This window comes from Mobula birostris, chromosome 9, assembly GCF_030028105.1.
Source record: "Mobula birostris isolate sMobBir1 chromosome 9, sMobBir1.hap1, whole genome shotgun sequence".
In the NCBI taxonomy this organism is placed as follows: Eukaryota; Metazoa; Chordata; class Chondrichthyes; order Myliobatiformes; family Myliobatidae; genus Mobula; species Mobula birostris.
In genome coordinates, this window is record NC_092378.1 from 93,616,271 (window position 1) to 93,632,032 (window position 15,762).

Consider the following 15,762-nt stretch of genomic DNA (forward strand, 5'->3'; position numbering starts at 1 on the left):
AGAAGAGAGACCCTGATTATCCCCTTAGAATCAGAATCAGGTTTATTATCACCAGCATGGTGGTGAAAATTTGTTACTTAGCAGCAGCAGTGCTATACAATACATGATAATGTAAAAAAGAAAAAATGAATAAATAAATCAATTTCAGTAAGTATATACATGTATATTGAAAAGATTAAAAATAGTGCAAAACAGAAATGAAATATATTCCAAAAAAGTGAGGTAGTGTTCACAGTTTCAATGTTCATTTGGGAATCGGATGGCAGAGGGGAAGAAGCTGTTCCTGAATTGCTGAGTGTGTGCCTTCAGGCTTCTGCACCTCCTTCCTGACGGTAACAGTGAGAAGAGGGCATGCTCTGGGTGATGGGGATCCCTAATGGACGTCACCTTTCTGAAGCACCGCTCTTTGAAGATGTCTTGGGTACTGCGGAGGTTAGTACCAGCCTCCTCAGCAGTCCTCACAATCCTTTGTTGGGACTTACGGTCAGATGCCTTGCAATTCCCAAGGTTATCTTGACCATGCTGTATCTCTTCCTACCCTGACTCCTGTAAAAATGATAACCCCTTTTCTCAGTTCCTTTGGCTCCACCACATCCGTTCCCAAGATGAGCCTTTTCTTTCCAGGACATCAGAGTTTTCCTTCTCCTTTAAAGAATGGGGTTTCCCTTCCTCCACCTTTGATGCTACCCTCATTCACATCTCCTCCATTTCCCAGACATTCGTGCTCACCCCATCTTCCTGCTGCCTTAAAAGGGACAGAGTTCCTTTTTCCCTCACCTACCACATGAGCCTCTGCATCCAACACGTCATTCTCCATAACTTCCTTCATCTTCAGTGGGACCCTACCTCCAAAGAACTCTTTACTTCCCCCCACTCTCCACTTTCCAGAGGAATCATTCCCTCCGTGATTCTGTTGTCTATTTATCCCTCCCCACTAATCTCCCTCCTGGCACTTATCCCTGCATACAGGCCCCAAACAGTCCTTCCAGGTGAGACAACACACATCTGCAAATCTGTTGGGCTGTCTACCGTGTCTGGCGTTCCCAATGCAGCCTCCTCTACACTGGTGAGATCTAATGTAAATTGGCAGGCTGCTTGATAAGCATCTTAGCCACATCTGCAGAAAGCAGAATTTCCCAGTGGCCAACCATTTCAATTCCTATCCCTATTCCCATTCTGACATGTCAGTTTATGGCTCTTCTTCTGCCATGATGAGCCACTCTCAGGTTGGGGAAGCAACACCTCATATACGGTCTAGTTACCCTCTAACCTGATGGTATTAACATCCACTTCTTCAACTTCCAGTAATGTTTTCCCCTCTTCTTCATTTCCACATTCTGGCCTCTTACCTCTTCTCCTCACCTGCCCATCACCTTCCCTGGTGCTCCTCCTCCTTACTTTCCTCTCCTATTAGATTCCTTCTCCTCCATCTTTCTGCATTTTCCACTTATCACCACCCAGCTTCTCAATGCAACCCCCACCCACCTGGCTTCACCCTTCATCTTCTAGCTTGTTCTCCTTCCCATCACCCTGCCCTTCTTATTCTGGTATCTCCCCAACCTTCTTCGGCACAAAACGTTGACTGTTTATTCATTTCCATAGATGCTACATGACTTGCTGAATTCCTCCAGCATTTTATATGTGATCATGTACGCATGACAATTAAAGCTAATCTTTATCTTTACCTTTCAGTTCTGTTAAAAGCTATACTTTTAAAAATGCTAATTTCTTTCTGTTTCACTTCACCTTCAACCCAGTTTGCATGTTTAATTCCAAGCACAAAATATTTAATTTGTCTATTCTTTCCTTATTCCACAAAATAATTCTCTGTTTCATTCTATGGGGTCCACATGCCGTTTTTTTTTACTAATTTTTTCTATACGAGATTAATACTATTACTTTTCTTATCAAAACCTTATTTCTTTATTTTGTGACTTTATAACTCTGAATGCTTTTTTTTTGCTGGTAAACTTGTCAACCTTTTCCTTGATGGCCATAGATAGACCACTTTTCTTTTGCCTTAGAAAGGATATATGTCATATAAACTATGTACTAATTAATTAAGTTAATCGTCTGTGGTTTACTATCATTGCTTTTAATTTCCTACTCTGCCATAGCCAGCTCACACGTTTTCGTAACTTTATTCAGATTTGAGTTTCAGATCGAACTAAATCACTTATAAGAGACCTTTATATATATATATATATATGTATATATCTAATTGTACCTGTGTTTTATCCAAACGAGGCACACGATGTCAAAATAGAACACAGACAACCACATTGTCTGATCTCAGGATCTGTTTACATTTCAATCACTGTCTTTGTCCGAAATCAAAATGCTCATTCATCCCAATCACAATGCCAACAGCCTGCACTTTCAGCTTGACCCTCCTCTCCACCATCACAGGACAACATTCCATTCAGCTCTTGCACACTATCTCAAAATGTCAGCTCAGCCCTATAGTCCCACTCCATGCATTACCGTAATTCAACTTCTCTTCACACCCACAACCAACACGAACCCCCAGTGCCTCCTCACACCACCTGAAACACAACTCCCTCACCGGCCGACTAGTCGACCCACTCACTCGCTGCGCTCAACCCTTCCTTCACCGTGCGCTAGCTCACGCCAACCTCGCCCATTGCTCGAGAGCAGACCAATCAGGAATGCGGAGCTGCCACATCTGCTCGAGAGAAGACCAATCAGGAGCGTGGAGCCCGTTGACGGCGGAGCCGCACGGTTTCCTGGTGCGCGGCAAAAGGTGTCCGCATGCGGCGGGGCCGGGGGATGAATTTCGGTGTGGGACGGCTCAGGAACCAGGAGTTGCGGCAGCGGCCCAGTGGGCCTGGGAGTCGACAGTTTTGGTGTGGGCTCCGAATCGGGTTCAGGTGAGGGCGGAGTTTTTGTGCGTCCATCTCATCCCGGAGTTCACCCCGGAACTGGTGAAGCTCCTCTAAACGGTGTAGGGGACGGGACCATCGGCGGACAGATGATTTACCCCACGCCGGGGAGAGATAACGAGTAACCCCGCTCTGGGCAACCTCCCTCGGCAAAACAGCGCAGGTCTAACGCCGGACTATTGAGGGAACAAGTGCAGGATATCCCATCTAGTATGAGACATCGAAGGCGGTGCGGAACACTGCTCTGGAGCATCAGCATAGTTTGTGCTTGACACCCAGGTGTGTGGATTTGGATAGACGTGTGCTTTGCACCCTCTGAGCCATGCATGGACGTCTAACTGAATTTAGAAAACAAAATAAAGAGGGAATGTCAACGATGAAACAATTTGTTTTGAGAAACACAAGAGTCTGCACATGCTGGAATCTAGGGCAGCAAACAATTTGCTGGAGAAAAATCACCAGGTTGAGCAGCATTTGGGAGGAAAAGTATTGCAATGCTTCAGGTTGAAACCTTTCATTGATACAAAGAGTGGAAAGATGAGATGACCCTCCTCAGTACATCAATCGCCTCAAATTCCTTAAGGCTGATTCATACTTTTGCGTCAAATCGCCGTAGGTACGGCGTAGCCGCAAACCCTACGCAGAGCCTATGTATTTCCTCCTACGCTGCAATAGCTTCCCATTGGGCGACTGAAGGGCAGGGAAGGAACTCTGGCTGCAATGCTTTCCATAAAGCTTTACGGACCTCCGAAATTATGGAGGACACATTTCGCTTTTACGAAAAAAGACGCTCACTTTAAACTTGTTTACCCCGAGAAAGACTACCATGACCATGAAGCCTTGCATGGGCAGGTGTGTGCGCATGTGCGACATGCCCGGATTGTAGAGCGACGCAGATACATCAATGCACAAGTATAAATGCTCACAACGCACGTAGGCCACTTGCGTAGGTTACGGCGTCGATTTGGCACAGAAGTATAAATCAGCCTTTACTCACCACACCCTTTCTACTCTTTATGCTGACATCTTGCCTCTACTCTTTGTCCTTGACCTGAAACATCAACAATTCTTTTTCTGAAGCAGATGCTGCTCAACCCTCTGGTTCCTCCAACAGGTGGTTTGGTGTTTTGAGAGTGATTGAAAATGTTTGTAAAAATGTATTTAATCTGTTTGTAAGTACAGTGAATTCCAGTTTGGGACTACTACATTTTGGCCCATTTAAGTGGCTGCTCCAATTAGCTGAAGTTTCATGAGAATAGTTAAAAGTTATATATAAAATAAACAACTACCATTTAACTGAGTAACAAAATTATGTATTTAAAGAAAACACAGAACAAATTAGAACACTACCAATACTACAACTGTGCTATAAAATCATGTATTGGTTCCTAATAGTTACCGACCGAGGAATTCACCCATTGTACTCTGCCATGTTCTTTTGATTGACTGTAAATGAACAAAATCAGTACACACACCTAATGCAGATAATGGACTGCCTTCATACAGTGCTTTTGTTAATTGCATCTTCCAAATATTCATTTTCATTGTAACATTCAAGATGATTGTTGATACCTTAACATACTTTGCATTTCCTGACTTGTTGAAGTAGGGAAATGGTTTCATTTTCACTCCTGGCTGTTACTGGCAGCTCCAACCCTGAATGGTTGAAACCACAGTGAGCAAAGCAATTCTAAATTTGTGTAGTGCTTATTTTTTGCTCATATAAGTGGCAAAAATCCCTGCTTTTTGGACACAAACTTATGCAACTGATGCTATTTAAAACTGTTGTAAGCACAGTGTGGCATCCAACAGCCATGCTTGTGCACATGACTGATGCTAATTAGAAGCTGTTCAGCCTCAACCTCCTGTCCCAATTAAGTGGCATAGTATCCCAAATAAACAAAGGGAACTGCAGCTGTTTTTAGATTAGTTTTCGTTCTTCGAGAGTTGTCCCAAATAAGCAGATGCACTGATCAACTGGAATCCACTATACACCCTTAGCACAGAATTTTTCATATAAAATTAATTACTTAATAGGTTAAAAAAAAGCTGCAAGTTTTTCATTGCACCTGTACCTCTACTTGTGCATATGACAATACTTAACAAATACAGTACAATAATTTTTGCAACCTGCATCAAAGTTGCTGGTGAACGCAGCAGGCCAGGCAGCATCTCCAGGAAGAGGTACAGTCGATGTTTCAGACCGAGACCCTTCCTGACGAAGGGTCTCGGCCTGAAACTTCCACTGTACCTCTTCCTGGAGATGCTGCCTGGCCTGCTGCGTTCACCAGCAACTTTGATATGTGTTGCTTGAATTTCCAGCATCTGCAGAATTCCTGTTGTTTGCATAATAATTTTTGATTTTCATTCAAAATAATTCTAATCTGACTGCTGCTTTACACTTAGAGGGATGCAAGTGTAATATTGATCGATCTTTTAAAGATGTTATCCCATCTAAGGCTTAATAGATTTATTTCAGATTTTCCAGTAATTTCAGTACTTAAGTTTATTATTTTGTCTGTTTATTTGTTTTTTTTTGTTGATAGCAAGGGACAGTTGTTTCTGATTCAGCACAATAAGGAGCAAGGAGCCGTTTAGTCAGGATGAACCGGCCAAAAGCTGTAGCAATTCGGCGGCCCAGCAGTGCTAAACCCAGTGGTAAGTGAGGTCTTTCTCGTTCACGAAGTGCAGATTTGTTTAGAATCAGAAAACAAAAAGTTCTTGGCATTATTATGTTGACTTGTATAGAGTGCATCATCATTTAGAAATATATGAATCAGGAGAGTGCCCCCAATGTGTAGATTTCACTGTCCTTCACTTCACAATTATTCCACATGTCATCCAAGCAAAAATTTTAAGTTTATTTTCCTTATCCTGTTTCAGCCATTTAATAAGAACACGAGTGGTCTGGTGTTAATTTTAACTTAATCTTGCCTTCATTAATGGAACTATGAGATCTGGTTGATAGCTTTAAGTTCCAAAGCATCCAAATCACCAGCATCCTCATCTAGTCCAGCCGTACTAATGCAAAGATCAAGCAATTGCATCAGCATTTATGTTTTCTTCGGTGTCTGTGAGGACTCGCTTGTCCACATGTATTCTCTCAAACTTCTACCAATAAATTCCAGAAAGTATCCTCAGCCTGGTGTGGTAACTGCTCTGCTGTGAGCCATCACAACTTGCAGAGTGTGGTGAACATCCCTCTCCATCACAGGCTCATCATTTCCTTCTGATCAGTTGCATCAGGAAGGCTAATTGATTGAACAAAGATGCTTCCCACCCTGGCTATTTCCTGTACTCTCCTTCACTGTCCAGAAAAAGATGCAGGAGCTTAAAAGCCCAGGCAGCCATATTCAAGAGTGCTTTCTTCCCTAATCTATTCAGACTCCTAAACCAATCACTTCTTTCATATCCCCTTCCTAGTATTGCTGGCATGTTCTCACACTCTTTATTCTATCTCTGTCAGTTATTTTGTTTTTGTCACTTTATCATTTCTTTTACTGCACTGCCATGTTTGATCTATTGCTATATTGTTGTTGTTTATTCTGTGAATTTCCCATAAGGAATTTCATTGCACCTGTGACAATGAACTAATCTCAATCAGTTACCCTGTCATTTCGTGAAGCCTGATTTTACTATTCTGAATTCCATGATCATTCCTGATGCAATCCATGTAAATCTGAATTTTAAGTGGGGCACTTACTATTTCCTGTTTTTTTCTCATTTATATTAGGATCCATCTTTTCTTTTGATTAGTGTTATTTTACTCAGTGTTTAAATTTGTATTTTTGCAGGCCATCCTCCACCTGGAGATTTTATAGCCTTGGGCTCAAAGAGTCAGGCCTCTGACACCAAGGCACCTGCTGCACTTCTGAAGCCAACACAGGCAGGATTGCAGTCTGATCGTAAACGGGAGGGATCAGCATCCTTGGCCTCAACCTCTGGCCTTTCAAAGCGTCCGAAGATCTCTTCCACACCACCACTGAGTGCACTAGGGCGCCTGGCAGAAGCAGCAGTCGCTGAGAAACGAGCCATTTCTCCTTCAATTAAGGAACCGTCTGTTGTACCAATCGAAGGTAGACCTTGTATTTGGATCTGTCTACTGGGCCTAGTGCCTGGAACTGTGCACCATATTCTGATTCGCTGCTGTTCCTCATGACATTTTAATCATGTAATTCAATTCAATTGTGCACCATACTCTGATTCGCTGCCATTTCTTATGACATCTTAATCATGTAATTCAATTCAATTGTGCACCATACTCTGATTCGCTGCCATTCCTTATGAATATTTTAATCATGTAATTCAATTCTTGAAATGTAAGCAGAATTTGCACTTCCATGATTATTTGTCAGTATCCTTATGATCGTCTTTGTCAAGCGAAGTTACTATTATATCATGCAGGAAGCATGTTAGCCAATTTGAACACAATTAGCAATGATTCAACAAATATGATAAGCAGGTCAGCTGTGATCTGATCATTTGTTCTGATATTGTTGGCTGACTTTTAAGTATTGGTGAGGTCATTTGAGATTTGTCCTACTTCAAAACAGTACAATGAGGTACAGTATTTTTGCAGTTGGCAAAGAGGACAGAATGGAATATCAAAACAAAATATAGGAAGCAGTCAGCATTGTGGAAAGAGAAACTAGTTAATGTATTTGTAAGCGTCTATATTTGAATGTGAGGCAGGTGAGCCCTTAGTAAAGTTTTACATTCTAAATGTGCCATGCTTTGTAGAATTCCATTATTCCTTACTCTTCACGAACAACTTTTGTGTTTTAACATCCAAATTTTGAAAATGCTTAATTATTGTTTGGTTTGGCTTGCCCCTTAATTTTTTTTTACAAACTTTGGATGGCATTCCACACATGAACCTTGGTCTTCTTAAAGTTCTGGAGCCTGATTTGCAGTTAAATAGTAATAGTAGATGAGTTGTGATCGATTCATCTGCTCAAAAACTCATCATAAGTGATTTACTATCTAAACTTGTGGTGAATTACATGCTGTTTATTCATGTTGTTGTAGAACTTTTTAAAAAAAAAAAGGAAGAAATTGATTGATTTATTTGTTATTTTTCCTGGTCTTGATTACTTCTCAGCATATTATATAGTTTTTGAAGTAGATATCCTTGGAGGGACAGCAGCCAATTGCGTTCAGTAGACAGCCGCAGGTAATTAAATACTTGCCGTTTGAGTGATCTCATTTGAAGCATGGATATTGCCTGAGGTGATGAGGATACCTTTCACACTCTTCTTCATAATGGTTCCAGGGACCCTTTATGCTCATCTGAGAGCACAGATGAGGCTGTGGTTTAGAGTCTGCTCTGAAAGATAGCACCTCTGACGGTGAAGCAGTGTGTAATTACTGCATTGGAGTGCAAGTCCAGATCTTGGTGGCATGCTTTCTGACTCAGTGAGCTTGTGCTGCAGGTCACGTGTATCACGAGACAATTTCATTTTGTTAAATACTCACAGTATCCCTGATTAATAACATAGGATCAAAAATTTGTGATGTTTACAATAACAACTTAACCTACCAATCTACATGTCGATAGACCATAGAAACAAATCAGAACCCCTGGATCACAAGGAGAACAAGCAAACTCTTCACAGTCAGCACCAGAAGTCCCTATTGAACCCATTCCCTGGGACTGTGAGGCTGCAGTTCTACCAGCTGTGCATTTGTGCTACCCACAGTACACACGGACTAGGAAAGTTACAGCTGTGAGGAACTGTTCTGTCATCCCAGCTAAAACATACTGTAATTTAATGACTCATTTACTGAAGGTGATGATAAAATCCCTGACTTTAACAATGATGAAGCAAAGCCTGTATGTGGTAGAATATTTCGTAGGCTTTCTGTTCTAGAAAGCAGGTGATGTATTTTTTTACTTTGTTTTGCAATAGTCCCGCCAGCGACATTGTTGGATGAGATAGAGGCAGCAGAGCTGGAAGGAAATGATGACCGCATTGAAGGGCTGCTTTGTGGAGCAGTGAAGCAGATGAAACTCAATCGGGTGAAGCCAGACGCAACGCTCTTTCTCAGCCTGATGTATTTGGCTAAAATCAAACCCAATGTCTTTGCTACAGAAGGTGTTATTGAGGTAAGGGTTAGTATAGATTACGTGGGAAGGAAGGCAGGAAAGGCAATTATAAAACAGAGCCTCAACTGGAATACTGTGAATGGTAATGAGCACCATATTTGAGGAAAGAAAGGCCATAGGAAGGGTGCAGAGGGCATCTACTTGGATGTTCCAGGAATAGGGGATTTCATTTATAATGTGACCTTCAAGTTAAAGCTGCCACTTCTGGATTGTGAGGTGAAAGAGCTAGTTCTGGTTCATTACTTAGTTTCTGAATAAACAATACACTTTTCTGTATGCAATGTCTTTATGTTTGGAACTGTCCACACACAAATTAAAAGAAGATTTGCCATTATAAAACACATGTTGTACTCTTGAGTCATCCTGAAGGGCTTTACAGTGAATTATGTTTTTTGTTAATTTTCAGGAAAATACAACTTAATGAGCTGCTTGAGCTCTTGTCATCCTCCTTTATGAAGGTGGTGAGGGAAGCAGACTATTATGCAGACATTGATATGTTAATTTAATATCTTTGTATTAGGCCCTTTGCAGTTTGCTCCGACGAGATGCTTCTATTAATTTCAAAACGAAAGGCAACAGTTTGGTTTCTGTGCTTACTTGTAATCTCCTCATGGCAGCCTACGAGGAAGATGAGAACTGGCCTGAAATCTTTGTCAAGGTATGGCCAATTTGTACATTGGAGAAGCATGTTCTGTCAGTTCAACACATTTCCATGTCATTTTTCAATTTTAGTTTTTGCTTTTGGGAATTCTGTGAGCTCTTTCGTGAAGTAGCTTCTGTGGCTGGCAGACCTACTATGGTGGTTATGGTGGGAAACTACACTGTGTTTGCTTAATGTAGAATCAAGGTTATAGCAAGCCTCTTTTGCTTGCTCATTGGTGCAGTTTTGGGGGAATGCTGTGCCTCGTCACTGCAAAGTGAATCAAAGTGCTTTTCATTACATAGTCTGTATTCCTAATTCATTCACTGTTCTGTTGCCCATTTACAAAAATAGTTTTATACAGTGCCTTGTATGAGCTTGGGTGTCTCAAATAACTATATCCTATAAAATCCTTTCTGCAAGTGCAGTCACGGTTATAATGTTGGAGACTCCCACAAATTAGCAACCAAATAAATGAACAGATCATCTGTACTTTTAACTTTTTTGGAGGGGTTTAATGATAAGGACCAAGGAGAGAAATCACTTACTTCTTGTCAGATAGTGCTATTGTATCTTTTTACTTCATTCTGAAGGCAGGTAGAGCCCTAATTAACATATCTATCATAAGAAGTCATTCCCCCAGCGCTGAAGAACTGCTCATTAACCACGTCACCTCATGCAACGCAGTGAGGTATTGAGTAACATGTCATGTTTCCATTATATTAATTCCAATTAGCTCTCGCTGGTGGATTTGTAATTGGCTAATGAAAGTGGTGATCAGATAAACTGCATGAGTTCTATTTTTTGCAACTCAAACTTATTGAAAACAGCATTTCAAACACTTTCCTTCAGGTGTATATTGAGGACTCCCTTGGTGAGCGTATTTGGGTGGACAGTCCCCAGTGCAAGACCTTTGTTGAAAATATTCAGACTGCTTTTAACACAAAGATGTCTCCAAAAAGCATGTTGCTGCAGGCGGACGGGGGCAGGATTGGCAGTGATCTCAGTGCAGGTGAGAAATTCTGTGTCCTTAAATGCATTTTTGTAATATGTCTCAAACCGTAATAACCTTCCTAGCGTTCTTTAGTTAGACAGTCTCCTCCTTTTCACCATTTATTGCTGACTGATTCCACGGGTAATTTTGGAGGTTTCGGCTAAATCACAGTTCTCCCAAATATCAGTGAAGGACGGGGTATTTCAGGCTATGTAATGCCATTCTTGGAGGCATTTAGAATCAAGACCAATCCTAGGCTTTCCCCCACTCCAAGCCTTACTTGCTTTTTGTTTAAACCTCATTACTTTGTATCAGTTATCTCGAGTATATAACTGGAGAATAGCCAGACCCTTCTGTATAGTCAGTGGCACTCTACGTAGTTAGACATGAGCTTGGAATTATAATTGAGTGAAGTTTTAAAAGTACAGAAATTTGGTCTCTCTGGTTCATGCTCGTATTAATGGTCCACATGAATCTTCTGACAGCAAAATCCTTTATTTCTTTCTCACTATTAAGTCCTTAAGTGGATGAGATATTGCCCTCAGCCTTACTTCTCCAAGTCTTCATTCTCTTCATTCTCGGTAAAGGAATTTCTACTGAATTAATTATAACCTTGCAATTATGATCTCTAAAGTTATTTTATTTAGAGAAAGTTGCTTTTCCTTTATTGACTAATGTACAGGTGGGAGTCCACATCCATCTACGCCAGACGATGATGATAATCAAGCTGAGCTGCTTATTGCAGAAGAGAAACTGAGTCCAGACATCGAGGCAGGTCAGGTGATGCCCAGGTGAGAGTTGTCACAATATTCCTGTGACAGATCGTGGATGTTTTGGATAGGGTGGTGGCAGGGAGATAGTGAATACGACTGGGAAGAGAATGAACCCTGATGTTTTAACAGGAATTTTGAGGAATCCAATGAATTGATTGATTATAACTTTGAGCCTTTTCAATAGTAGCTCTTTGCTCTGGAATAATTCGGTAGTGATCTGCATGGGGTGGGAAAATGGTTTGATGAGAGAAGAAACCCCTCTTTGGTACTTAAGCTCCCATTTGGATAAGAAAATGTAAAACAGATACAGCAGGAAAAAATTGAAAATTAATTGACATTTAGCAGCTTCTTGTAATTTTCATTTTTTCAGTCTATGGAAAATACATTAAGGGCCTAATTTTTAAAGACTGATCATTTGGCTTTGCATGTAAATTATTGTACCTCCAGAATCTGACTTGTGATTTATTACAGATCAGTCAGGTACAGGCTTTGTTGCGTTAGTCTATGTGCCATTACAATTCTTACTGAAAACTTTCTGTTTGTTTATTTTCAGTTGCTACTTTTACATGATGACTAATTAAGGCAGATTCAGTTGTGTAATTCTTTTTCACCTGCTATTCGTGGTGTTCCATTTTGTAGGAAAATCTTTCACAAGTGTGCAAGAAGGCACAGTTCCAGGATCTCTGTCTGATATCCTTCCCAAAGCTGTAACCTCTCCCAGTTATTCTGCAGCAGTTTTTACTTTTTTGCTCTGATTCATTCTCTAGGTATGAGGACTTGGCCGAAAGCGTGGAAGATTATGTAATTGACATGCTTCGTGATCAGCTCAACCGGCGTCAGCCCATGGATAACGTATCACGGAATCTGCTACGGTTGCTCACTGCTACCTGTGGTTATAAGGAAGTTCGCCTGATGGCTGTTCAGCGGCTAGAAATGTGGCTGCAGAACCCAAAGGTGGGATGTTATGGGGTGGTGTAGAACTAAAGATTAAGAGTTAGCAGTTGATTTGGAAAATAAGCTTATTTTAAGCGTGGCGCTTGAGAACAGAAAGGAATTTTCCAGCTTCTGCAATGCCTTCTCTTACACTGGAAATGTTTTTCTTTCGAGGGGATATTTCTAAATATACTGGATATATTTGATCTAACTCCAGATTCTACTTCTGTTTGGCCTCATCTGTCTTTCCTCACAAAACCAGCAACTGACCTACTTTGACCTTGCAAGCTAACATCCATTATGAATCCTTTCTCCTCAGTTTTCTTGGCTGTAGTGTCCTAAATGCATCTCTTTTGCAACTTATTCAGCTCTGCCAATGAGATTTCTTACCCTATTGCAGTCCAAAAATGTCTTAGATCAAAGGAAGCGATTGTGACAAAGGATAATGCATCTTATCCTATTCTGCTTGTAGGCTGGTGACACCTTCCTTTTACCCATGCCCACTATTCTTAAGTACTGCTATCTCTAATTATCTAATTTCTTCTTTGAAATGGAGCATTGGATAGGAAGAAATTTCCTGCATCTTAAGTGTTATAGCCATGTTTTCAGTCCTTGTTATAACCTCAGAGGTTAGGGAACAGACTCCATCTCTCTTTGACAGTGGTCAGAGTCAGTTTGTAGCCTATCATCTTTACCAACATGAACTTGAACTATGTCATAATTGAATAAGCTTCTCAATTTTAACAGCTCCAAGATGTACTTTCAATCACACCATAATTTTGCTTCAACTTCTCGTTTTCTCCTCACTGAGGTTGCTTGAATCTCATCAGGAATGCCAGTCCAGAGGAAGGGTCTCAGCCCAAAATGTCGACTGTACTCTTTTTCCATAGATGCTGCCTGGTCTGCTGAGTTCCTCCAGCATTTTTCATGTGTTGGTTTGGATTTCCAGCATCTGCAGACTTTCTCATGTTTGCTTGAATCCTTGTCTGTCTCAACTCATCTGCTACTTAAGCTCTCATCCAAGCTTTTACCTTTTAGATTTGGCTGTCAACACACTCTTGGATGGCCTGAATGTGCATGTCTAATTGTGCATTGTGCATTCATCCATTACCCCCGTGACTGCTGACCTACTCCTTATCAGCAAACATCTCTTTAATTACAATTCCTTTCTATTCTATGTTTTGGTAGTATTTTCATCCATTCTGTTCTGCTTCAATTCTGGGATCACGTGAGCCTGAAATTTATGCTTTCAGTACTTTCAGCTGCCAAAGACTGAGGCTTTGGACTTCCTTTCCTGAACCTCTCTCTTTACTCCTTAATGTCTATGCACCTCTTGGTTTTGAATTATTTTATAATGCTCCTGTGAATCATCTTAGGAAATTTGAAACCTTTGGCAGTTAACAGGAAAAATCAGTCTTTTGTACTCCTGAGGTTACAAACACCTGACTTGCGCACAGCCCACACATACGAATGAGCAGTGGGAGACTAGTGCGATGGATTTGCCAGCTGCTGAGGAGCTGCAGGCATCATCTGCCGGGTGATCGCATTTCTGACATGGGAACTGTCTGGGCTATGAACAGTTCACAGAAATGGAACCCTCTTGTGCCCTGGGGACAACCTCTATTGAGTCTTTCTTTATTTACTCCTCTTTTTCTAAACTTAATTCAGCTTTTTTGTGTTGGTAATCTTTAGAATTACTGCTGAGCTGAACTTTGAGAGAGGAGATTCTGAATTTTGTGCTTTGCATATGTCAGTTTGAAAGAACACCTTGCCGAATATGTGTAACTGTATTTTTTGTCTCTGTTAGCTGACCCGTCCAGCTCAGGACCTGCTGATGTCAGTCTGCACCAACTGCTGCTCACATGGTACAGAGGACATGGAGGTTATGTCGAACCTCATCAAAATCCGTCTGAAGCCCAAAGTTTTGCTGAATCATTACATGCTCTGCATAAAGTGAGTACCAGAAATACAGCATGTCTTGTAAAGGTATCTGAGAGGGACTTGGAAACTCAGCATCTGCTGAGGCCAAGCAAAACAATCATGTCAGTGAAACCTGACAGTGATATAAGATTCCAAGTCTCAAACTAAGAAGGGTAAAATTCTGCTGAGAACTTTGAAAAACTTTGATATTTAAGAAGTGCTGAGTATGTTGAATGTGTTATCACAGTGAGTAAATGGAGTGGTGGGTTTTGAGGGAGCTTTTTAAACCTAGCATTATTTTCTCTGATTACATTGAACTTGGTGAAGTGTAATATGGTCAGTAGAACAGCTAAACTGATCATGGCTGCAGAATATTTTGTATCTCATAAATGTATGAATGTCTACAGGTGCCAGAAATCCAAAGCAACACACACAAAGTGGTGCAGGAACTCAGCGGGTCAGGTAGCATCTATGGAAACGAATAAAAATTAAATTTCTTCCCTTTCCCCTGTGGTCCACTCTCTTCTATCAGATTCCTCTTTCTCCAGCCCTTGACCTTTCACCTTCCAACTAGCCTCCTTCTCCTCCCCCCACCTTTTTTACTGGCGTCTTTCCCCTTCCTTCTCAGTTCTGATGAAGGGTCTCCACCTGCAAATGTCGACTGTTGATTTGTTTCCATAGAGGCTGCCCGACCTGCTGAGTTCCTCCAGCATTTTGTGTGTGTTATTTTGTACTTCAGCCTGCAGCACAGAATCCCAGCCTTTCAGCATGCACATAATTCTCCATGCCATGTCCAATCTAAATTGCATTTCTGTGTGGTAGCTTCAAAATGGGGAGTTTAGGTGACACACTATACCATGAAGATGCAGGTTAGCATGTGGTAGCTGATGCTTCACCTTTTATGTCTTATAAAATAGACTTGGTAAGTGCTTGGGTATAAAGTAAAAATCAGAACCAAACCCCACCTGTACTTAACCTGTACATGACAATCTGCCCCATCCAAAGTCAATCCCAACTCTACCCAAATCGTAGGGCTATTGTTTTTGCATTCTTTATTGACTCCCCATTCTGGTACCAATACCTATAGTTGGACCCTGTTGTGCCTGAGTTGGATAACCAGGCTTTAACCTGACTGCTGCAGAGCTTTTGTGACAGATAGTAATCTGAGCATTATCTTTCCTAAGCTTTTCTGAGACATTTAAAAACTCTACAGTTATCCCCCACCTTGGCAAAGCTGTCTGTCTGTTAAATATCAGAATCAAGTTTAATCACTGGCATATGTCGTGAAATTTATTCTCATGCGGCAGCAGTACAATACAATACATCATAAAAACTGAATTACAGTCAATATGTAAATATATATAAGTACGTGTGTGTGTGTGTGTATATACACATACACACACACACTTGTGAACACGGCGCAGCACATCACACAAACCAATCTTCCGTCCATGGACTCACTCTACACCGCACGCTGTCGGAGCTGTGCTGCC

The 15,762-nt window shown here is 41.1% G+C and overlaps 2 protein-coding genes across 8 annotated transcripts in view; one reads left to right on the forward strand and one right to left on the reverse strand.

Moving 5' to 3' along the window:
• Positions 1 to 2,656, reverse strand: part of LOC140202883 (ADP-ribose pyrophosphatase, mitochondrial-like) — a 33,728-nt gene extending 31,072 nt beyond the window's left edge. The window contains exon 1 of one of the 3 annotated variants that reach the window (XM_072268410.1): positions 2,567 to 2,656. Coding sequence is in view for 1 of the 3 variants with exons in the window: in XM_072268407.1 (XP_072124508.1) it covers positions 2,228 to 2,283 (56 nt within the window). In the remaining 2 variants the exon portion in view is untranslated. Of the gene's footprint in view, positions 1 to 2,227 lie in introns of all 3 variants that reach the window. The other 2 variants (XM_072268407.1, XM_072268409.1) reach the window with 2 other exon arrangements.
• Positions 2,657 to 2,756: 100 nt separating this feature from the next.
• ints1 (integrator complex subunit 1) overlaps positions 2,757 to 15,762 on the forward strand; it is a 143,003-nt gene continuing 129,997 nt past the window's right edge. For 2 of the 5 annotated variants that reach the window (XM_072268403.1, XM_072268406.1), the window contains exons 1-9: positions 2,760 to 3,182; positions 5,450 to 5,561; positions 6,698 to 6,979; positions 8,813 to 9,009; positions 9,530 to 9,667; positions 10,502 to 10,661; positions 11,326 to 11,434; positions 12,184 to 12,370; positions 14,157 to 14,302. In XM_072268403.1, coding sequence (XP_072124504.1) covers positions 5,507 to 5,561; positions 6,698 to 6,979; positions 8,813 to 9,009; positions 9,530 to 9,667; positions 10,502 to 10,661; positions 11,326 to 11,434; positions 12,184 to 12,370; positions 14,157 to 14,302 — 1,274 coding nt within the window. In that variant the 5' untranslated portion in view covers positions 2,760 to 3,182; positions 5,450 to 5,506. Of the gene's footprint in view, positions 3,183 to 5,449; positions 5,562 to 6,697; positions 6,980 to 8,812; positions 9,010 to 9,529; positions 9,668 to 10,501; positions 10,662 to 11,325; positions 11,435 to 12,183; positions 12,371 to 14,156; positions 14,303 to 15,762 lie in introns of all 5 variants that reach the window. The other 3 variants (XR_011887223.1, XR_011887222.1, XM_072268404.1) reach the window with 3 other exon arrangements.